Source organism: Trachemys scripta, chromosome 2, assembly GCF_013100865.1.
Source record: "Trachemys scripta elegans isolate TJP31775 chromosome 2, CAS_Tse_1.0, whole genome shotgun sequence".
In the NCBI taxonomy this organism is placed as follows: domain Eukaryota; kingdom Metazoa; phylum Chordata; order Testudines; family Emydidae; genus Trachemys; species Trachemys scripta.
The window spans coordinates 85,273,587-85,298,883 of record NC_048299.1 but is presented as its reverse complement, the minus strand read 5'-3'; the positions used below and the strand labels follow the sequence as shown (position 1 = coordinate 85,298,883).

Below are 25,297 nucleotides of genomic sequence, written 5' to 3'. Positions count from 1 at the left end.
ATGGTGGGGTGTTTTTTCACACCCCTGAGCGCAGCAAGTGCAGCGCTGTGAATTGCCAGTGTAGCCAAGGCCTTCAGGTCTGGGAAATTTACTCAGAGTGTCACAGCTAAACACAAGACGGAACAGATTGTTTAGCATAAGTAGTTAACATACATTTCAAAAGGACCATTCAAGGTGAAGTGGCCTGTTAACACCCCCTCCAGTCACAGGGAGGAAAGGAAAGGGAGGAAAGCAGTTGGCAGGGGGTTGTTAGTGGGCTATAGATTGTTGTAATAAGCCATAAATCCAGTGTCTTTTGAAGGTTTGTGCAGATTTCCTTTGAGGATAAGGACTGATAGATCAGATATAGAGAGATCGCTTTGTGAAAAGTGTTCACCCACAGGTGATGTGGTATTTTTGTCTTTTACCATTTTATTCAGTCATCTGTCCAGAGGATGAAAATATCATTGATTGTATCACAGGTATGTCATTTGTCTATCATTAAACCAATGATATACCTGAGATACAATCAATAATATTTTCATCCTCTGGACAGACAATGAAAACTCCCTCAGATTTCTACCACAACTTCAACAATCACAACCTGTCCATTAAACTCTCTCTGAAATGCTCCTATACCAGTATCAACTTCCTGGACACCACAATCAGCTTCAACAGTGGAACCTTCACAAGTATATACAAGAAACCCACGGGTCACCACATCTACCTTCACAGATCCAGTAAACACCCCACACCCCACAAGAAATCTGTTATCTACAGCCAGGCACGCAGATAACACAGAACATGCTCTAAAGAGAAAGTCTGGGATATATACCTTAACACACTCAAAATCACCTTCACAGAACAATGACATTCCACAGGAGAAGTAGATTGAATCATGGCACAGGTCACCCAAATACCCCGAGAGAACATGCTTCAATACAGAAATAAAACCATCTCTCTGACCACACATCCCTAGTTGTCACCTGCCACCCCCGAATGGAACCCATACAGGGTATCAAACAACTACAACCCATACTTAATGGGGACTCCAGGCTGGAAGAAATCTTTTCTGAACCCTCTCTTCTGGCCTTCAAGCAAACAAGCCCCCAACCTCTCCCTCTTCTGATCATCAGAAGCAAACTGCTCACAGACCAGGACACACCAACTCAAAGCAGCACCAGACCCTGCAGAACAACTGATGCAAAGCCTACAGACATATCTTCACTGCTACAATAATCAACACCCCCCCACAACACACCTTTCAAGATCTTTGATTTTCACAACATGTGGTATACCTCATCCAGTGCACTAAATATGCACTGGTATACCTCATCCAGTGCCCCAACAACAATAACTATGTGGGTGAAACCAGACAATTACTAAGCTCTCGAATGAACTCACACAGGAAAATGATAAAAGACAAAAACACCACATCACCTGTTGGTGAACTCTTTTCACAAAGCAATCACTCCGTATCTGACCTCTCAGTCCTCATCCTCAAAGGTAACCTGCACAACACTTTAAAAGACAAGCCTAGGTGCTTAAATTCATAACTTTGCTAGACACTAAAAATCAAGGACTGAATAGAGACACTGGATTTATGGCTTATTACAACAATCTATAATCCACTAATAACCCACTAATAACAGTGATCAATGGCTCCATGTCTAGTTGGCAGCCGGTATCAAGCGGAGTGTCCCAAGGATCGGTCCTGGGGCCGGTTTTGTTCAATATCTTCACTAATGATCTGGAGGATGGCATCCACCCTCGGCAAGTTTGCAGATGGCACTAAACTGGGAGGAATGGTAGATACGCTGGAGGGTAGGGATAGGATACAGAGGGACTTAGACAAATTAGAGGATTGGGTCAAAAGAAATCTGTTGAAGTTCAAAAAAGACAAGTGTAGAGTCCTGCACTTTAGGACGGAAGAATCCCATGCACTGCTACAGACTAGGGACCAAATGGCTAGGCAGCAGTTCTGCAGAAAAGGACCTACGGGTTACAGTGGACGAAAAGCTGGATATAATCAAGATAGCCCAGTACAGACAGTTTGATAAGAAGACACTTCTTCTGGGCTATCTTGATTATCACTTCAAAAGTTTTTTTTCTCTTAATTAATTGGCCTCTCAGAGTTAGTAAGACAACTCCCACCTGTTTATGCTCTCTGTATGTGTGTATATATATATCTCCTCAATATATGTGCCATTCTATATGCATCCGAAGAAGTGGGCTGTAGTCCATGAAAGCTTATGCTCTAATAAATTTGTTAGTCTCTAAGGTGCCACAAGTACTCCTGTTCTTCTTTTTGCGGATACAGACTAACACAGCTGCTACTCTGAAATAGTTAGATACAATATTTTCAGACGGAAATTTATTTTTGAGTTGACTGCATTCCTTCGACTCCATAACTAAGACTATGCTTACACTGGAGAACTTACAATGGCACAGCTGTACCAATGCAGCTGCGCCGCTGTAAGATCTCTCGTGTAGCCGCTTTAAGCCAACAGGAGAGAGCGCTCTCTTTTCGACATAATTAAACCACCCCAATGAGCAGTGGTAACTATGTCGGCGGGAGAAGCACTCCTGGCAACATAGCAACGTGCACACTACCACTTATGCTGGCGTGACTTATGTCGCCCAGGGGTTTGAAAAAAACACACCCCTGAACAACATAAGTTTTGCCGACATGAGTGGTAGTTAGACATGGCCTAAGTGGATCTTTGCCCAGACTCTGCTGCCTGATCACTCTGTAAAAGATGAGACACCCCATCAAGAGTTCGGAGACCAGCCATGGCCGGCAGCGGGGACTCCCCACAGGTGCCCAACCGCAGCTGCAGCCAGGGCCAGCTGTCCGTGTGAGGGGACCCCGCAGCAGCCCAGTCCCGGGGCAAGGGGACTTTGGCACTCCCACGCACCGCATCAGTGGGGGATCCGGGAGCCCCATCAGCAGTGGGTGCTGAACCCACCTATCCTTTTTGTCTGGGATATTTTTAGCGAAGGTCATGGACAGGTCATGGGCTGCCATGAATTTTCGTTTATTTCCCGTGACCTGTCCATGACTTTTACTAAAAATATCTATGACAAAAACTTAGCCTTACTTATTTCCAATTGAAGTACGAGTAAAATCTGTGCTAGGTGTAAGTGTGTTTATTTTTTAATTTGCTGAGTCATGTTTGCCTCGTTAGTCAGCTCATTGTTGCAACCAAAGCAAGGTATCCCCAGTAGAGGGTAACCTGTAATGCAAATAAGAGGACTACTTTAAAGCCCGAATAAACACATAACCCTCCTACATGAAAAAAATGGGCTGAATTATTATTATTATTTTTTAACGTAGATATTCCTCAAGTAATGCCTCCTTATCAAAGATAGAAAGAAGAATGAAAAACTCCATGATGTCCACTAGGGACCTTATCTTGCAGATTTGTCTAACAAGTGCTTAGATATTACAGCAAAGAGAACTTTAGGAAAAGCCTAAATGGATGGGATACATAGTAGCACTTCCCACATCTTTGTGTTATCAAAATTTTATAATTACATTAGAAACACTTGTACTTACACAACAATCCTTTCTATTAATTAAGAAGTTACTAAATAAATTAAGATTTCTAAGTTCTTCAGAAGTAAAACAGAAACAATACATGGGGGGCCCATCTGGGGCAAGCTGTTCGTGTCTGCAGCTAGTTGATCAAGGAGTGTCTGCAAGTCATTGCCTGTTAACAACATGACTTAGAAAAATAAATGGAACAGTCATAGATCACGGGAAGTAGTGCATATGCATGTGGGGTGGAAAATACATCCAGGAAAGTGGGCTTTTTTTATTATACAAAAATAAAGTCTCTTGTCAGAGTCTGCACTTGAATACTGAGCAATACTTTAAACAGGCTTTAAGTAGGGCACCAAAAATTGCTAGTCACTTTTGAAAACTTAGGCCTGAAAGTGTTGGTAAATATTTACCAAGTACAATTATCAAAATGTTTACCTTAGTAAAAATAGCCAATGGCATGCCATACTGGTCCTCCTCTAACCCTGATATCAGTCCTGGAACAAGAACCACATGTCCTGTTTTAGCCTGAGGTTGCACAGTAATTGGAGGGCTTTCTGACGTTGGGCATTCCTTTGAAAGGATTTCAGTCTGTTCTGATGTCATATTTTCATGTTCTCCTTCTTTCAAGTTGGTATCCTCCAAAATACTAGGATCCAAGGTCTCCCAGTCGCTTTCAGAAGACTCTGGAGAAGTACGTGAAGGAGGTTTCAAATGTTGTCCAGTGCCATTGGAGGACTGTGATCCATTGCAATTCGTTTCAGAATGGGATAAAGGCACATCTGTTTTCTGAGCCTCCCGCACATGGTTTCCTGATAGCTTCCTGCCTTCCTCGCCCATTCCTGAGTTTGTATTTGAAATGTCAGCAACAGACACAGAAACATAATCATCTAAAGGGGGAGTAACTTCCCGCAGGCCAGTGTCCTCTGATACACTCTTTCTTGGTCTATACTGTGAACTGTCAGTAAGACCATGTTCAATCATACCTGGAGGACAAACATATACACAATATCATCTCACCAAAGATTTTAGTGATTTTTGATAATGGCAAAGTAGGAAATGCTTTTTAGTATATCAAAACAAAAGTGTCATGCATTTTCATTGCCACTTTAAAAATCCAGTCCACTTCTGCCAGAGGCACCGACTTTCTAATGTGCTGGAGGTTGCTCGACCCCCACTCTGCCCCAGGCCCTGACTCCACTTCACTGCTTCCCCTAAGGCCCCACCCCCTCCCTGCCTCTTCCTGCCCCTGCTCTGCCTCGTTCCATCCCTCCCCCGCCACTCCAGCGCCTCCTGCACGCCGCGTAACAGCTGATCGTGGTGGGCAGGAGGAGCTGGGAGGAGGGAGAGAAGCTGATTGGGTGGGGGGAGGCTGCCAGTGGGTGCTCAGCACCCACCATTTTTTCCCATGGGTGCTCCAGCCCAGAGCACCCATGGAGTCAGTGCCTATGACTATGACACAAATGGATCAGCACTGACATTCTGCCTTGGCAAGTGTTATTTAAGTTTGATAAACATTTGGCAGGAACACAGAACCAATGACTTCTTATTCACTGGCATATCAAAGGTGCCCAATATGCAGCCCGCAGACATAAAATAGACTTAGTTTCTTATTACTAAGGTAAGGAGCACTCAATAAATACCCAGTGTTATCAGGTTGTGCGCATGTGTGCTTCATAAACATATTACGTAGCTGTGTGTGTGAATTCATTGTGGCTATTATACTCTGGCAATATACCAACACAGCCCATGTGTCACATAAGTCCCCCACGCCCAAATATATCACTGTCAATTTCAGTTATGAACAGAAATTACACAAGAAAGAAATAGCCGAAACCTGCTTTTCCTTACCAGGAAAGAGAGACAAGACAGTCATCAGTGCTCCCACCAGTCTATTTACTGGAGAAATATAAAACAACACCTGTGGGGAGGGGGATGAAGGGAAAATTAAAATGACAGCTTAAGTCAGAGAGAAAAGCAAACCAAAACAAACGAACAAGAGAATCTGAGGACATCTAATCTATCTAGCTAAAAAAAATGTTTAAAATTAGTTCATGGAGAATTTCACTTCGATAAAAGTCCCCATAAATATTTATCTGAATAAAAATGTTAAAGAGAAGACACAAGGCATTTACTATACTTGGATGATTCAATCTTATACTGGTTGGTTATATCACTTTCAGGGGCAGTAAGAACGACTAGCTACAATCTTAATGATTGCAGAAGGTCATTTTTGCAATTCAGTCAATTTGGTCCTTGCTGGTGCTCACGGTTGAAGAACGGGTGCAATGCCACATTGCCTTTAGCTGACTGGAGAATTGCCCTAGTCAGGCAGTCAGAACAGTTTTAAATACCTCTTCTTCCCACACGTGGCCAAAATTTTGTTTGTGGCATGTTAATTATATATATATATTTAAGGTTAGTGCTTTCCATAATTCTAGTGTGTTTTTTCCTTTAGTTTGTCTGGGTGCACATTGACTCCCTTGCCCCCTGTAACACGTCAGGAAATAGCGTGATCCTGGCAATAAATATCCAAATGGCCACCATCTGGAGATGGGTGTCTCAACCCAGCAGTAGTTGTGAGTTTGAGACATGCTTCCTCCTACCTGTGGGACAGGCATCAACCCATGGATTAATGGGAGTTGAGCCACAGAACAAAAGGCATCTTTCTGATCAAGAATGGGTGGCATTATTGGGCATACTGGCTTAGTATGTTTAAGGTCTTTGACTGTACAGGTTTTCCCACAACTATTCTGGAACCTTAACAGCTGTTCGGAAGCAGCCAGTACAGGAAAACAGTGTGTTCTCTCTCTCTCTCTCTCTTTTAGCAGATGCCATGGTTCACTTTCTGCTTGTAAGTTCAGAAAGAATTCTCACGTTTATTCAATAGATGTCCAGCTTTTTCAAACTAGACTCATATGTTTGAGTCATTTGAGCATGCCTCCACTCTTCCTGTGAATTTGTGTCTTGTGGTTTGTACAACTTCAGAACGGAATTATAGCTCAGTACTAGATAACTAGAATGTTTAGCTGTAATTATGAAATGCTACCATAATCAGTTTTTAAATCAAATAGGCAAGGCGGTTTCTAAAACATTTCTTGTATCAATATAAAGTGAAGCAATTATTTTTAATTCTAAAGTTTAAAATATTTGTAGCAGACTTTTGAAATATTTGGGAAACTGTTCAACAGACCAGTGTAGATGTGGAAAGTGAAACAAACCCCACCCCATCCTTACACTGAAATTTCTGAAACTAAATGTTTTATATAACACAATAAATCTAGGAGTTTATATATGCAATTTTAAACTGACAGGCTTTTTGGTGTACTCTGAGGCTGTTACTAAGATTACCATGTGGCACTGCTACTGACTTTTTTGGAATTAAACAACACTTCAGCTTTGGTAAATGAAAAAGTACACAATGAGACACTTGGATCTCGATCATGCAATCAGGCCTGGTAGGGCAGATGCCTTTGCCTTTACAGAGCCCAGAGGAAAGCAGTGGGGCTTCACTTGGGCAAAGGAATCTGTGCTACTGAATCCAATTGCAGGGTTTGGACCTGAATTGCTTAAAACACCCAAACATCACATATAGCCACTAATTCTCATGTTCTTAAACAGTTAGTTATTTTAAAACTAGAAATATCTATTTAAAAAACTACACTGAAAGAATGTTAAAGTAGCAAGGCTAAGCAATGAAAAAAATAGTACAAAATGCTCCAGTTAAGGTTGCACATCAAATCTTAGTTTTACCCACTTCTATGAAGGCATTTCCAGTCTAATGACGCTATCGTGTTTTCCAAAATATATTTTAAGTAATTTAAGGCTGTAGAAAAAGTATCTAGTTAAAACGGTGGCAAAGCCCAAAAACAGACACTTAAACCAGTTTTATCCATTAAGTTACCAACTGAAGCAAAAATCTATATAAGCAAGGGTTAAACTGGTTTAAGTGTCTCTACATTAGAGATTTGAGCTGATTTGACCAGATCAATTTTGTTAATTGATTTAGACAAAATAGCACACTCTTCTAATACAGAAAAGGCTTGAGGATGTAGAAAAATGTATTATATTTGAGTAATTATAAGCTATCACAATGCATATAGGGCAGAGTTAAGGTTGTGCATGCAGTCATAATATATGCATTTCTTGACTTCTGATTTCTTTTGTGCAACCTTGATAAAAACTGCTCATGTCTGATTTGTTGATATTACTTCCTGCCCTTCAATGAACGATTTTTTTTATAGTTGTCCTATAAAAGCAACTTCAAGTCATTTCTATCAAGGAGATGAACTTATAATTTAGCTTGTTCACTGGGGGAGCAAAGTAAGATTTTGACTTTTAACATGAAAATAAACATTGTAGGAAAAAAAGATGCCTGTGAGCGGATGTATTTGTGTATTTGTATTTCAAGTATTTGTGAGCTGATATTCAGCCACTTTACTGAAAGATCTCGACCCAACATTTGAATTTACAAATTGGTACTCTTTTGTTTCTAGTTCTTATCTGTGTGTACATGTTCCAGAGTCCTATTAAATGGCCAAGACAGCACTTCTTTTAGGCAGTAAGACAGCCTGAAGAAAAATATAATTAAGACTTACACTTCTCTGTGGATTTAAACTAGGTCGACTTACTTATTTTAATATTTATTTTTATTTTTATTTACTGTGACTCAAAGTTAACATGACTAGAGAGACATGACCTTGGATACTAAATATATATTTCAGATAAGTATCCATACAATTCACAAAAATCTAAAACTTGAAAAAATCTAAAGCTTGCTTCCTTTGGTATTTATATTACTATCTATTTTATGTTGAAATGAAGTTCTTTTTTGCTGGACCTTATGTACTAAGAATTTTCACTCTACAATGGTGAGTGCACTATTTAGGTCCTGATATTTCCCATCCATTTCCTTATGCAGTTGACCATTTCTCATTATCATTTGTACCAATTCTCACAGTGGCTTTTCATGATATGTACTTCCATCCCTTAAAAACTTATGAAAATTTCCCTGCCCAAGTTTACCAAATTTTACTTGCCTTTGCTCTAGAATAACTATTAATTTTTTCCATTATTGACAGTTTGTGAGCAGAATTTATACACCAACACACACAGAGCAGTTAATCAAGGGGATAAAGTTTTCCAGTTTTATTTATATCTGCATGTAAATATACTTGAGCATTGGGTTTTACTTCAGACATATTTAGTGTAGCATTTATCTTTCACTAACATACACTCTATAGAGTCATATAAACAATTACATCTCCATTTCAATCCTCTCCTTCATCCCACAGACCCTACCTTTTTCTCTAGAAGAATCAATTTAAAAAGAATTAAGATCTGCAAAATAAGAAGGGAAAATTAACATGGTGGGTGACTAACAAACAGGAAAAAAGCCCACACATTTACATGTGTGTACATGTGTGTAATATACGTAAATTCGTCTTTCATTAAAAATGTTTCCCTTAGCTATTTCATTGGACGGGAACGTCAAACCGCGGCCACTGGGAGCTGCAGGGAGCCGTGCCTGCAGATGGTCAATGTCAGCAAAATGTCTCACAACCCGTAATCAGATTACCCTGATGGGCCACACGCGGCCTGCAGGTTGCCCACCACTGCTCTAAGCATTCCTAATCCCCACAATTTATACAATAGCCCAGTGTTTAGGGCACTTACCCAGGAGGTGAAAGGCCTGATCTTAAATCCCCACTCTGCCTTAGAGGAACAGGGACATAAACCCAGGTCTTCACTTCCTGAGGGAGTGCTCTAACCACTGCACTATGGTGTATTCTGAGGCAAGTTTCTCTCAATCTCTACTACTGAAGTTGTTCCACTTTGCATAAAACAACAAAATATTCATTCAGCCATAGAGAGAATGAGAATGACTCTATAATCCAGCAGTTGGGGCACCTACCCAAGATGTGGGAGAGTCAGGTTCAAGACCCTGCTCCTATCAGACACAGTGGGGATTTGAACCTGAGTCTCCCACATCCTACGTAAGTCCTCTAACCACTGAGATAACAGGTTTAAGCGGGGTAGAACCATCTCCTACTCCTTGGTGTACGTGGGTTGTGGGTTTTTTTGTGATATATGCATAAAGGAAGTGAAGAGTACTTGAAACCTGCCTACTGGAGATACTTCTAGTAGGGGAAGGAGAGGGAATCCCTAACAAGGGTAGAGCCAACAGAGCAGGTTGCTACATCTCCCCTCCCCACAACTCCTGGCAAGGAAATATGGGTAGTGTGTGGTGGCAGGAAGGGTGAGTGGCTGGAACATATCTCCAGATGGTATATGGTCCCTCAAACAACAACCCCCAGGTTGCACCAACCTGCATCTGAGGCCAGAAAGTCCCAGGAGGCTGTATCCAGCTCCTTAGCAGCACCCCCTAGGTACAGCAGAGAGTCTGGACCTTAAAATATGAAGAAGTGTATGTGTGCACTTGCTTAGCTGTCAGTTGCTCATCATGCAACCTACATTTTTACCATGTAAAAAAAGCATGCTGCTGCTGTACTTTATTAGCCACATGAAGAAAGCGTACCTTGTGTCTAAACTGAAGGACAAGATCTCGGGGAGACAGACCTACAACGTTGAGAACAAATCCATTAGTGAAGCTGTGCAAGGGGTATCAACTCCTTTCTTCCTGTCCCCCATTTTTCTATTGGCCAAATTACATAAGCTAAAGTGACACACGATGATTTCCCATTCTCATGGAAAACATGCTGGTGATTTCATTAAAAGAATTCAAACCATTTTCTCTTCCTTCTAAGAATGAGAGTTGAAAGTAAGATGGAGACTCTGCATTCCAGAAGATGGCTATTTACTTTCATACTGAAGCCAGCTGGCTAAAGCATTTCCCTATGGGAGCATTTGATTAAACAACGACTTTTAGTTCTCTTTCTAGATCACAATTCTTCCTATGGTACGTGGAGCAAAGGATGTAGGGGGAGATAAAGGCATAAAGGGCAGTTAGGTGCTCAACTCCCTTTGGAAGTCAAAAGGAACTGGATTCCTAACTGCCATTTATGCCACTGAAAATTTCCCCCACAATTAAAATTTTCAAAAAAGCATAGTTTTCAGAAGGGGCTGAACAGCTCACTCACTAAATCAGTGTTTCCCAAACTTGGGACGCCGCTTGTGTAGGGAAAGCCCCTGGCGGGCCCGGCCAGTTTGTTTACCTGCTGCGTCCGCAGGTCCGGCCAATCGCAGCTCCCACTGGCCGCGGTTCACTGCTCCAGGCCAATGGGAGCTGCGGGAAGCGGCGCGGGCCGAGGGACGTACTGGCCGCCACTTCCAGCAAGCGGCGTCCCAAGTTTGGGAAACACTGCACTAAATGTATATCATATCAAGAGGCATGATTGAAGTATCATGGATTACAAGCTAAAATGAGATCCACATTATGGAAAAACAGATAAAGGGTAGTTACCTGAAAATTATTTAATTCCATAAATGAGAGGGAAAATAATAAAGTCCCATGCAGGCACAAAACCTGTGGTGCTAAATTTTAATGCACATAAACAAACTAGTTCAGAGGGAATGATTTGGCTGATATAACATTATATATTATTGCTTGTAAAAACGTCCCTTACCAAGATAAACTTGTGACCCCTCCAGTGTAGTTCCTCCCAAAGAGCTATTCATATGCTCATAAAGTTCCTGTAAAAGTTAAATAAAAATATTAATGGCATATGAATACCACATCTGATTAGTAACACCTGTTCTAAAGAGCTACCGAAGGGACCAGAATAAATAAAATAATTTGTTTCAAAGAGATGGACAGACAAAAGAACATTTTTACTTATAACTGGGGTGTTACTTTAAGGGTGTCATTGAAGATACTGTTCCTAGATATTTCACTAATCAGAAATCTGTTCCTTTCTCAGATTCATATTAGGATAATATATTATTTCATGTAATTATTTAAAATAGCTGAATAGAAGTATCACCTATGAAAATGCAATACATACAAGAATACATTGATTAAAGAATGTTTAACAGATGTATTGGAGCATAAGCTTTCGTGGGTGAATACCCACTACGAAGTGGGTATTCACCCATGAAAGCTTATGCTCCAATATATTTGTTAGTCTTAAAGGTGCCACAGGACTCTCTGTTGCTTTTCACAGATCCAGACTAACATGGCTACCCCTCTGATAAAGAATGTTTATAACTTAAAATCTATGGTCATACACATGGGGCATTATACTGTATTAGTATATACTGAAAAGTTACCTTAAGAATTGAAATTTGTGAGAAGTCTTTTTCTTCAAAATAAGCATGAGTAATGAGCTGTAGCTTTGCTTGAAGTAATCCATACAAAGGCTTGTGAGACAGAGAAATGGACATGTTATGTCATAAATGAAAGGCAGATGAAAAAAGTACATTTGTTGCTGGTTTCCAGTTCCAGTGTCCTTCCTCCATACCCCCCAACTGTCCTTGTATTCTAATACAGATCGATACCCCACTAGATGGAAGTGTAATTTTTAAAGACAAAAGCCCTCACTGTGAATTTTAATTAGGTAACAATTTTATCTTGTGTTTCATTGGCAGATAGTGCACATCACTCAATATCCTGCCAGTAGTGTTGAGTGGATAGAATAAGCGGGAATTTTCCTGCTTCATCTTGCTCATGCAGTTGAATTCATCTCTCAATAAAGAATTCTTTTCTCTGCCTGTAAAGTGTAGTTGCATAGTCTGACTGTAAAAAGCAGCCTGCATTGCAACATAGACCCCCAGACAACTGAGAGGTACACCCAATATATTCTGAAGACACATCATATTTCACATAACATACTACACTAACCGCTAGAAAAAAGCTTCATTTCACAGTTGTCCATTGCTAGGTTTTTCATTATCTGATAACTTACTAGTAATTTTATAGTGTATCACCATGGATATATCTACACTTCAATTGGAGGTATGGTTGCAGCAGGGGCTGGCATCCCATGCTATCTTAAATCTAGCTAGCAGTGAAGACACAGCGGCATGGGCTAGCAAGGTAAGTACATACTCAGGGTCCCCAGCATGCTCGTACAGCCTGCACTGAAACCTGTGCTATCATGGTTTCACTATTTTTAGCCATAGTAGCAACACTAAAGCTAGCATAGATACATACACTGAATGGAATATACAATTACTGATAGGCTTCTTGGAACAATTATTAAAAATGCAAATAGATCATATCAAGACTCACAATAAAGTACATGCATTTTTCCATGCAATATAGTTATAGTCCTGTCAGTCCCAGGATATTGGAGAGACAGGTAGGTGAGATAATATTTTTTATTGAACTGACTTGTGTTGGTGATAGAGACAAGCCACACAGAGCTCTTCTTCAGGTCTGGAGAAGGAACTCTAGTGTCACAGCAAAAGCTGGGAGTACCTTTCCCAAACCTGAAGAAGAGCTCTTTGTGGCTCAAAAGCTTGTCTCCCTCACCAACAGAAGTTGGTCCAACAAAAGATATTACCTCACTCACCTTGTCTCTCCAGTTGAAGAATTATAACAACATTTGAGTACCTTGGCCTTCTAACACAGCTGTGATTTCAATGCTCATTTTGTTACATTTTAAAGTGTTTCTAACAAAGAACATTTAAAATAATGAAAGTTTCCAAACAAAAATTTGTCAAACCAGTTTTCTGTGTGTATTCTTTAAAAAAAAAAAGTTTGTCTTTGTTAGTTGCTCTCTTACCAGCTGACTTAGAACACAGACACTTTTCTGTACCGTTTCTCGGGTGACATCTGCGTGCCGCACTTTCAGTGCCTAAGAAAAAAAGTATTATATGTAAAAATATTGTATGTATTTTAAAAATTATTTTTAAAGCCAGTTACCAGAAAACCACCACTGATCAAAACAAAACCCAGAATGTGCTATTTGAGAATTGACCTACCCAGTGGTATGCAAATGACATTTTTAATAAGGTATGCAACAACTTTTTAGATGACAGATTAAAAGATTTTTTTCTAATGTACAGACTGTGATTAATAAACCAAATACATTTTTTGCCAAATACTAGTAAGCCAAATATAATGAAACCTGAGACTATACTAATATACGATTACCTAACATTTCTACTGAAATTAAAAATCCGTTCTTCTATCTTTTGTAAGAAACTCCTCAGTGACAAAGTCATAAAAATCTGGTAAGCTGCACAAGTACCTAAGCAGTTCCTTTTCGATGGTCAGTGAAACCAAGCTGGACAGGTGTTTGCCACTCTGGGTGTTGCGTGTAAATGTCTAAATGCGCTTTAAAGTTGAAAAAAGATCTTTCCACTGTGGCTGCAGAGTAGGGAATGATCAGAATTAAGGTAGCCAATTTGTTGACTTTAGAGAAGCAAGTTTGTAAATCCAGCACATGAATAGTTCTATACAAGTCACTTTTCTCTTGCCACTGTTATCATTTGTCCACAGCACACAGCTTGGAATGCAATCTACTAATGTCAAAAATATTTGGATAAGATGCTTCTTCCAGAGATTCAAGAGCATTAACCAGAAAATGTGTCTGGAATTCCTTTAATTGTTTTGGATTCAGCAGTTGTACAAATTAAAGTTTCTCTACACTTTCAAATTGTACAATAACTATTCTCTGACATTGTCAATAACCTCAAAGGAGAGACGTTTATATGTTGCTTGGCCTTCACTTGCTCTTTTTTCCCTTCAATGTTCACATACACCTAACTCCGACACCTCTTTCCAAAACTCGTCAAAAATTTGTTGCTTTCGACTAATTTGCTCTAACGTCTCAGAAGACTGCTGAATACAAAACTCAATATCATACATCTTGGTTTGAAGAACATGAAACATCACTTCTGTCACTTCAAACATATTGTTGTAGAGGCAAAGGAAAACACAAACTGAAAATTATCAACCACAGTCAGCAAACCCATGGCTGAGTGAAAAGACTGAGCATCCCAAGCTACTGGATTCTGCACCACACTTTTGAAGAGTTCAGTCAGAGCTTCTCTGCTCATTTTACAATTTGTACAAGCCTTGAATGAAAATTCCACCTTGTGGTACAAACAGAGGGCTGTCTCTGTTTAACTAGGCTTCCAAGAAGTTCAGTCCTTTGAAGATTGAGAGGGGAAAAAAAAAAAACTACAGAGATTCCTTCTACATTTTTGAAGAAAATCAGTCTGCTACTGTTTGCTGCAAAATTGAGGACAAGATTTAAAACACGGACATAGCAATGAACAAAAAGTGCACAGAGAAACTTTTCATGAACACGTTTCTGAGCCTACCTATGTTGCCTGCCATTACTGCTGCACTGCCGTATGTCTGAGCTACAAACCTTGTCAACAAATTTAAACTTCTGGCACACAGTTTCAACATGCTGGCAAATGTCAGCTGCAGTTCGATTGTTACTAATGTCATTAAGAGCAACGAAGTGTTCAATATCACCATTCTTGGTCACATAATGCAGTACAGTCAAAAGCTGGACTCATTGGGACTATCTGACATTCCATCAAGTAAAATAGCAACAAATGGTGTTTCCTCAATTTCTTTGGCAATGGCATTAAGTTGGATATTACTTACTGCTTTGATGAGGTTATTTTGAATTGTTTGATGTTCCAGAAAATAAAGTAGATGGTTCCCAAATGCTGCTTGATTAAAGGATCAAATTCCCTGACTAATTCTAAGGTTTCTACATAATTGCCCCGATTCAGGGAGTCATCCATTTAGTTATCCCTACAAAACACCAGCTCTTGTTCTCTGAGATTAAATAAAACAAATTAGTCTTTGCAAAGAGCCTGATTCTGACAGTCTTTTTATTGTGTTGTCTCACAGCACTTCTCCATAGCTTATCTAACTGAAGATCAGTGCAAGCTTGTCCAAATGTTCGTAACTGTATACAGCCTGCTAGGTGTTGCTGGCTACTAATGACAACCACAAGCTTTATAATGGTTCTTTAGGTCATTGTATCCTGCCTTATTCCATACATTCTTTTCATTGATGAAAAGTAGACAGGGTCAGTAGTATAGCTTGTTTGTTTTCCACCACTCACAGATCCATTCACATTTGTACACAACTTCACTGAAATACAGGCTATGTCTTCACTACCCGCCGTATCGGCGGGTAGCAATCGATTTATCTGGGATCGATATATCGCGTCTTAACAAGACGCGATATATCGATCCCTGAACGCGCTCAACGTTGACTCCGGAACTCCAGCAGAGCGAGCGGCGGTAGCGCAGTCAACGGGGGAGCTGCGGCCGTCGATACCGCGCCATGTGGACCCCAGGTAATTTGATTCAAGATACTTCGACTTGAATCGATCTTGGATTGATCCCACCCCCCCCTCCCAGTGTAGACCAGCCCACAGTTTCAGATCACTAATTACAATTTTGGTTTGGGCTTCCATTATTTATAATGTCTGTTTCTGTTATAGTCTCTTGCACTAAATGAATTAGTGAACAAATTTGGCACAAAACTTTCCATCCTGATGAGGAGTTGACATTGCTAGCTCTGTTCAATCACAGACGACTCAATTCTACACTTTCATGCCTGAGCTACTTTTTCCAGTGCACAGCTGGTCAGGAAGTCATCTGCCTACAGTAATGTTGCCTAGGCAATATGATGTAACTTGGAGCACTGCACGCCTTGCCAGCAAAACAAGACAACAGCCGACATGAACAGATTAATTACATGCAAGGCTTTCACATGCTTGTAGAATAAAACATTTTTTGTGAATTCTGAGGCATGCAACGCATGTGCTGCATACATAGACAGCACACCACTCGCCCTAACTCATTGTTGTCTATGGCCCCCCCATGTTGCTGTCACTGAAACTTCAATTGACTTCAATGGTGCAGTATCAGACCTTAAGGCAATATGCTTTACAACACTACAAATAGTCAGAACAATTGGTCACAGTTGTGTTCTTAACTCACTGCGCAGACAGTAGTTGCAAATAGAATCATAGAAATGTTAAGCTGAAAGGGACCTCAAGAAGCCATCTAGTCCACCTGCACTCCCCCATGCTGAGGCAGGACTACATATACCTAGACAACCTCTGACAGATGTTTGTCAAACTTGTTCTTAAAATCCTCCAAAGATGGGGATTCCACAGCCTGCTTTGGTAACCCTTATAATTAGAAAGTTTTTTCTAAAATCTAACCTAAATCTCCCTTGCTGCAGATTAAGCCTATTGCTTCTTGTCCTACCTCTAATGGACAGGGAGACAATTGATCACTGTAACAGCTCTTAACATATTTGATGACGGTTATCAGACCGTCCCCCTCAGTCTTCTTTTCTCAAGACTAAACACACACAGGTTGTTTTAATCTTTATACATGTAAGTTTTTTTAAAATCTTTTTATCATTTTTTGTTGCTCTCTTCTGGACTCTCTCCAATTTGTCCACATGTTTCCTAGCACGTGGTGCCCAAAACTGGACACAATACTGCAGCCCTGGCCTCACCAGTGCAGAGCAGATTGGAACAATTATCTCCTATGTCTTACATATGACACTCCTGATAATACATCCCAGAATGACATTTGCCTTTTTTCACAACTGCATCACAATGTTGTCACATATTCTATTTGTGATCCACTATAACCCCAGATTCTTTACTGGGAGAGTAGTTCCTAGCCAGTTTATTCTCCATTTTATAGTTGTGCATTTGATTTTTACTTTCTAAATGTATACTTTGCATTTGCCTTAATTGAATTTTATCTTGTTGATTTCAGACCAATTCTTCAATTTATCAAAGTCATTTTGAATTCTAATCCTATCCTCAAAGTGCTTGCACCCCTTCCAGCTTGGGGTCATCTGAAAATTTTATAAGCAGAGTCTCCATTCCATTATCCAAGTCATTAATGAAAATATTAAATAGTACTGGACTCATGACAGATCCCTATGGAGCTCCACTAGATATGCCCTCTCAGTTTGACAGTGAACCACTGAAAACTACTCTGAGTATAAGTTTTCACCCAATTATGCAACACCTTTATAGTAATTTTATCTAGACCACATTTGCCTAGTTTGCAGAGTATTACACTGAGATGACATGCACAGTCTTTGGTACTGAAGACTGTTTAAAAGGCACCAGCATAAATAGAAGGCAGTGGGATGGGGAAGAAACAGGTATGTTTAGCTCAGGGTGATTTGACAAGCAAAAGGCCACAACCTCTCCCTCCTCCTTCTCTGACACAATACCTATACAAAGGGACCAGTTGAAAAGCTTTGGTCTGGAAAGAGTGTTTCATGCTTGGGCATTTTCTTCTAGCCAGATGTAAATGGAAGTGGCAACACCTGTGGAGTCAGCTGCTGTCTCAGCTAGAACAAATAGTTCTAACATTTATCAGCAGGGCTAGAAAGGGTAGAGGCAGAAACCATATAGCCAAATGATTCTCTTATATTGTACAAAACAACAAGAATGTGGATTACAGCCCACATATCTATCAAAAAGCCAGATTGGGCAGAATGCTGAAGTTGTTGCTACATAAAACACATATTGCTTTATATTCCACTTGTTCCAAAACAGTTCAATTTAAAATCTATTTACCCTCTTAATGGTTAGTAAACAGCAGAAACTGTAATCAGCAGTATAATAAAACTAAGTTAAAACAACTATACAGTTAAATACAGAGAGACTTTAACAACAGGATACCACAATAATTGCCTATTGCACAAATACTGAATAAACCAGAGTCAATACAAAAATAATAATAATAGAATTGCAATTATGCATTTAATATTGTAAAGTTGATTCAAACAAGAATTAATAAACAGACTTTAAAAGTAATCCAAATGTGATTGGGGAACAATACAAATAAAGTACACAGCATGTCATTTAAGACTTCTGAACATAAAAGTTATCCAGAACTCCTTCTAAAAACTATTAGACATTTAAGGTTGTTGCATGTCATTGGAAAGGTTATTATACATATTTTAAAATAAGTCTGTAATAACATTAGAGAGTAATTATAACTACAAACATTGTGAATTGTGCCAAGATTTTAAAAAGTGATGGGCACAATATAATATATCAGATCAAGTACAAGACAATTTCCTCAAAGAGTGGGACAATACACACTACAACCCCCTTTCAGCCCTTATAGCCCCAAAATATTTCCCTGAAAATGTAACTGGTCTGGACAATAGAGAACTACATTTAATGGAAAACCAGTGCAAAAGAGAATTTTGATCCACCTTGAAAATTTACTTTTTTCAAAGGAGACCAATATCTTTTCTGGAAATAAAGGAGATACATGAAGGAAGAATTTGTGTGTCTGTGCAATAGACAATAGAGGTACCCAAAAATCTTTTTAAGGGCTGTTACTGGAATAATTTAAATCTGCTTTCAGCAAGGAGTTCCACTTCCCTGGCAATATAAATTCTTAGCTAGCCTGACAGATTCTTCCAGCCTACTTCAGCTTCTGGGAGCTCTTGCCTGGTAGATTCGCTGTAACCAAAACATATAATGGGACGTGTAAGGAGACTGACATGAACCACAATGTTCCAGGTCATGAAAGAAATGAGACTTCTTCAGCTCTAAAGGTGCCTACTCTGCAGATTCATAGGTTTTAAGGCCAGAGAGACCATTCTGATCAGATAGGGTTGATCTCTTGTATAATGCAGGTCATAGAATTTCACCCATTCATTTCTGTATCAAACCTACAATTTTACTCTTGTATATTTGCAACTATAAATTACCTTGGCTTCAATCTGCCTATAGCAAGAGACACCATATATTGTGGTTCGATCTCCACATCTTGGGGGCAAGTGGAAAAACACAGTATCTAAGAAAGGAGAAAAAAAGCTTCATCAGTCACCAACAGAACGATACATCAACATTTTGTATTTTCAGCTCTGTAGTCATCTTTTTCAACATTACTCTCATTTACAAAAGCCTTACTGAAGAAATTGCACTTTCTACCAGCTCTACCCTTTTGTAAGTAGCGCTGAAGTCTTTGTGTCTAAATCTGACTAAACTGTTCCAGTAACTAGTAAACAACTCACTTTCTCTCTGTGCAAAGGTGCCAAATAAGCAATATTTATGCTATGACATGACAAAGGGTACTAAAAAAAGAGCTTATCATTAAAGCTGCAGGGTTTACTTCAAAGCTAGACAGTGTTTAATAATTATGCAAACAGATAGATATATTACTGCCACTAACTGTTAATTGCTAATTTATAGATATAGCAAAGGCAAAGCACTCATTAGAAGCATTCTGTTTTGCAGTTCACAACATTTCACTATGAAGTGAACCCTGTCTTGAGAGTGACTAAAATTGGTTACTGACTTTATAATAATGAAATGAAACAGAACTTTACTTAAAAATATGGAGTAGTCTCTTGAGGAAAGGAGTTAGGTACTAAAAACGGTCAGTCCTTTTTACAGATTTCACTGCATTCTAAAGAGATTGGCTAAGGGTTTAGTAGAATTTTTAATAAATGTCTCTCCAAGCCAATAAACAAGTAGCCTAATTCCCCATTTCACTGGACACTAGTAACTCCTACACTGTGAATTATTCATAACCTGCACAGGAAAACCAGGCCCAATATGTTATAGTAAATTTACGGTAATCTTGTTTTGAAATACATTTGGTAATTCCAACTTAAATCTTTAGTGTGTTTCTGGTCATAAAAACCCAAGGATATACACCTAACAGGTTTAGTTGCTTTGTTGCTATGCTAGCTTTGTAGCAATCTCTCTCACTTCAAAATATGCACTAATGACCTGTTGCTGTGGTAATGAAATGACAGAAAGTCAACTATTTAGTTTTCATGCATAGGGCTGTGGCACTGAGCCAATGTAGAAACAACTTCACTCACCCTGTCCTACTTCCTGCTTTAGAATGCACTCAGTAGATCATTTCATATTTAATTATACAGAAATGAAACCAAGTCAGGACCCAACACAGAGTCAAGGAGTGGCCTTTTACTGATGCAAAGATAAATTCTTTTGATACAACTCCTATACTTTTGCTACCAATTCCAGATGAAATACCTCTAAAATTTAGAGGGTCAGATGCAATTTGAATTAGAAACATAACAAAACCCTAATTAAAAGTAGTATCAGGGTATTTTTGTGATTTTACAATTTCTTCTTTTTAAAAGTTTTCTTCTCCCCTGTTGCTGTGCAGAGAAAGAACAGTTTCTCACCTTCTCGTAAGTTTTGTTCTTCAAGATCTGTTGTTCATGTCCATTCCAATCAGGTGTGCGTGCACTGTGTGCACGAAAGCTGGAAGATTTTCTCCCTAGCAGTATCTGTAGGGTTGGCCTGGGTGCCCCCTGGAATTGCAACTTCATGGCGCCCAATATAGTGCCTTGCCGACCCAATCCCACCTCAGTTCCTCCTTGACGCGTACTCCGACAGAGGGGTAGGAGGGAGGGTATTGGAATGGACATGAACAACACATCTCAAAGAACAGTTACGAGAAAGTGACTAACCGTTTTTCTTCTTCAAGTGCTTGTTCATGTCAATTCTAATCAGGTGAATCACAAGCCCAAGTTCAGGAGGCAGGGTCAGAGTTGTCCACCTATTGGAGTACTGCTCTTCCAAAGGCTGCGTTGTTTCTGGTCTGCTGGGTAATCACATAATGTGCGGCGAAAGTGTGTATGGAGGACCACATTGCTGCCCTGCATATTTCCTGGGTAGGAACCTGAGCCAGGAAAGCTGCTGAAGAAGCCTGTGCCCTGGTGGAGTGTGCAGTGATTGGAGGGGCTGGCACCCGTGCCATACTGTCGAATGCAGGACGTGATCCACAACGAAATTCGTTGGGAAGAGATTGGAAGACCCTTCTGTCCGCCACAGTCACAAACAGTTGAATGGCTTCTGGAATGGTTATGTTCTTTTGATATAAAAGGCAAGTGCTCTGTGGACATCCAAAGAGTGAAGCCTCTGCTCCCTGCCACTCGAGTGCGGCTTAGGACAGAACTCTGGAGGAAGATGTCCTGGTTGATGTGAAACGGGGAGACAACCTTTGGGAGGAAAGCTGTGGCCTGAGCTGAACCTTGTCCTTATAGAACATGGTGTAAGGAGGCTCTGATGTTAGGGATTGAGCTCAAACACCCTCTTGGCTGAGGTTATTGCCACCAGAAATACCACCTTGTACGAGAGGTAGAGCAGGGAGCACGCCACTAGCAGTTCAAAAGGCAGTGCCGTCAGTCTGGAAACGACCAGGTTGAGATCCCAGGCTGGGACCAGCTGCCTGACTTCCGTATATAACCTGTAGAGACTTTTGAGGAAATGGTTGACCACAGGGCTGGCGAAGAATGACTAGCCCTCTGAGCCTGGACAGAAGGCAGAGATGGCGGCCAAGTGAACCCTTATTAATGACATGGACAACCCCTAATGCTTGAGATGGAGAAAATAGTCTAATATAAGTGGCACAGAGATGAGTGTCGGGGATGAATGAGACCAAGTGGAAGAGATTTTCAATCTGGTCAGCGCAGCAAGGTAGGTAGCCCTGGTGGAGGGCTTTCTACTGCCAAGGAGGACTTGTCTAACCGGGTCCGAGCAAAAGAGCTCCATCGGGTTCAGCCATGGAGCTTCCATGAGGTGCAGCGACTTGAAGTTTGGCTGCTGAAGCCTGAGTTAGTAAGTCTGGGAAGAGCGGCAAGGTGACTGGAGCTTCCACGGACATTTCCAGGAGTGATGTGTACCAGTGCTGGCGAGGCCAGGCTGGGGCTATCAATATCACCGAAGCTAGTTCCCTCCATATCTTGAGGAGCACCTTGTGAATGAAAGGGATAGGTGGAAACATGTAGAGAAGATAGCCTTCCCATGGGGAGGCGAAACGCAACTGCAATTGAGCCCGGGCTGTGATTCAGGAGGGAGAAAAACTGCTGGCACTTCCTGTTGTGTCACGTGGCGAACAGGTCTATCTGGGGAAAACGCCACTAATGGAAGATTGCGTTTGCAATGTCTGGGCAAAGGGAACATCTGTGGCCATGGAACGACCTGCTGAGATAGTCCACCAACTTATTCTGTATTCCAGGGAGGTACGATGTTTGCAGATGTATCGAATGGTCTACACAGAAGTCCCACAGCACAGGGGAGAGAAGCACGCACCCCACCGTTTGTTGATATAAAATATCGCCATGGTGTTGTCTGTCATAGCTGATATACATCTCCCTGTCAAGTGGGCTCAGAAAGTCTGTCATGTGAGGCGCACCACTCTCAGCTCTCTGACATTGATGTGGAGAGCGAGTTCTGCCTGAAACCAGAGACATTGTGTCCTGAGGTCTTCCAGATGTGCTCCCCAGCCCAAGGCTGACGCATCCATCACTAGTGAGAGGGATGGCTGGGGGCTGGTGAAGGGGACCCCTGCATCTACTACTTATTGGTCAAGCCACCACAGGAGGGAGTCGAGTACCAGGCGAGGCAGGGTTATGATCCTGTCCAAGCTGTCCCAGACTGGCCGATACACTAACACTAGCCACGACTGAAGAGGTCGAAGTCTGAGTCTGGCATACTGTACTACATAAATACAAGCTGTCATGCGTCCCAGGAGTTTCAGGCAATTCCTTCCTGTGGTGGTGCCTGAGACCTCATCCAATGTCGCTGAGGGACAGAAGCCTTGTTTTTGGGAGGTATGCCCTGGCTTGAGTCAAATCCAGTACTGCCCCTATAAATTCTATCCTGTGAACCAGGGACAACTTTGATTTCCCCTAGTTCAGAAGGAGGCCCAGTTTGTCGAACGTCCTTTTTACGAAGTCAACTTGTGCCTCCCCTTGAGACCTGGAGCTGCCCCAATGAGCCAGTCGTCGAGGTACTGGAACACCTGTACGTGCCACCTGCACAGGAATGCAGTCATGACTGCCATGCATTTGGTGAACACTTAAGGTGCCACTGACAGGCCGAATGGAAGGACTGTGAACTGGTAGTGTTCAACACAAACCTGAGGTATTTTCTGTGGGACAGAACTATTGCTATGTGAAATTACGCGTCCTTCAAGTTAAGGGTGGCATACCAGTCTCCTGGATCCAATGAAGGGCTTATGGAGGCCAAAGAGACCATTCGGAACTTAAGCTTCTTCATGAACTTGTTGAGCTCTCGCAGGTCTAGGATGGGCCTAGGCAAATAAGGTCCTGCACTGTCTCAAAAGTCTCCGTAGTGGAGGGGAATTCAATGTCCCGGCCATGACAGTCTGGAGAATGGTAATGGGCCGGACTCAATTGGACCTCTTGCAGGGCAGCAGTCGACAAGCCCCTAGGAGGCACCGGGCCCGAAGCAGGCTGCATGGGCTGAGGCCTCCCTGCCACTGGCTCCTTAGGCTTAGGAGGGGGAGAGCGTCCCCTCACCTGCTTCTTTTTCTACTGGGGCACCGGGGACGAAGATCAGCACCAGCCAGAAGTCTTATGTTCGGCGCCGTGTCGGTGCCGGGAGTTCTTAGCCACCTTTCTTGGTGCTGGCTTGCGCGCCGTCAGCACCGGTGCACTGCGCAAAGAGGAGGCAGCGCTTGGCATGGGCTCCGCTGATCCGGGGTTGGACTGCAGACGGAGTGCTGCCTCCATGAGGAGAATTCTGAGTCTCTGCTTGCAATCCTTAAGGGTCCGCGGCCGAAACCCCTTGCAAATGCGGCACTTGTCATTTGGGTGACTCTCGCCGAGGCACTTCAAACAAGAAGTTTGCGGGTCACTCTTTGACCTCACTTTCCCACAGACGTCACACAATTTGAACCCCCGCGACCAAGGCATGCCCCAGTGTTGGGGAACGAAACGGGGGGGAGAGACGGAGATATATGGAGATATACCTAACTCATAGAACTGGAAGGGACCTTGAAAGGTCATTGAGTCCAGTCCCCTGCCTTCACTAGCAGGACCAAGCACTGATTTTGCCCCACATCCCTAAATGGCCCCTTCAAGGATTGAACTCACAACCCTGGGTTTAGGAGGCCAATGCTCAAACCACTGAGCTATCCCTCCCCTGCAACAGACAATGGGATACTGCTAAAGGCACTTGCAATAGCAAGAGTGAGGGAAGTCCCAGCTAGCTGTCACCAGTGGTATGAAGGAACTGGGGTGGGGGGGGAGAGATCAGGTCAGCAGGGCCTATATTGGGTGCCATGAAGGCGCAGCTCCAGGGGGCGCCCAGGCCGACCCTATGGATACTGCTGGGGAAAAATCTTCTGGCTGTCATGCACGTGGCGTACGCACACCTGATTGGAATGGACATGAACAAGCACTCAAAGAAGAAACAGACAAGTTGACTGTACGTGGCACCACAGTACATAATGAAAGGTACCACAGTACATAAAAAGTACTGTCACAAATGCACAAAGAAAGAAATCTGGAATGAAAAAAAAATATTTTCCCTCTAATCTTTCAGTTATAGGACCCTTTGGCATTACTTGTAAAAGTAAAACATTTTCAAGTGTTCATTTTAAAGTGATCCCTTTTTCTCCAGCGCCTATAGTGCTATTTTGATACTGATTCAGAATTTGAAACTGAAAGTCCCAGACAATAGGACTTGTGTAAACTGATCCTTGGTTTCTCAGAAAGCTGGTCTTCTTGAGGAGGAAGCATAAAGCAAGATTAAGAGAAAAATTAAATAATGAAATAAAATATTTCATTTTTCCACCTATAGACAGAGAAAAACTATCTATAGATATATTTACCTATAGCCTGCTATGCCTTAGCTAAGTCCTAAATATGGCAAAATTATTCTCCCACCTTTTCATTCTGAAGGTCACTACTCTTCATAGCAAGTCCTCCTGCCCTTCTCATTGGGTGGTTCTCACTATATGATTTCTGCAGACTTTCAATAAGGATCTGTAGAACACATTTTGAGAACCACAGATCTATTTAAGCAAAAACAGACTGCTTTGTTC

The 25,297-nt window shown here is 41.4% G+C and overlaps 1 protein-coding gene across 2 annotated transcripts in view; it reads right to left on the bottom strand.

Annotated features, from left to right (window-relative positions):
• The window catches only part of AVL9 (AVL9 cell migration associated), a 71,670-nt gene that overhangs the window by 20,011 nt on the left and 26,362 nt on the right, over positions 1-25,297 (bottom strand). For both annotated transcript variants that reach the window (XR_004644509.1, XM_034761145.1), the window contains exons 3-10: positions 19,173-19,258; positions 13,210-13,281; positions 11,753-11,842; positions 11,110-11,176; positions 10,062-10,102; positions 8,825-8,863; positions 5,375-5,444; positions 3,962-4,509 (exon numbers count right to left, since the gene is read on the bottom strand). Coding sequence is in view for 1 of the 2 variants with exons in the window: in XM_034761145.1 (XP_034617036.1) it covers positions 3,962-4,509; positions 5,375-5,444; positions 8,825-8,863; positions 10,062-10,102; positions 11,110-11,176; positions 11,753-11,842; positions 13,210-13,281; positions 19,173-19,258 (1,013 nt within the window). In the remaining variant the exon portion in view is untranslated. The remainder of the gene's footprint in view (positions 1-3,961; positions 4,510-5,374; positions 5,445-8,824; positions 8,864-10,061; positions 10,103-11,109; positions 11,177-11,752; positions 11,843-13,209; positions 13,282-19,172; positions 19,259-25,297) is intronic.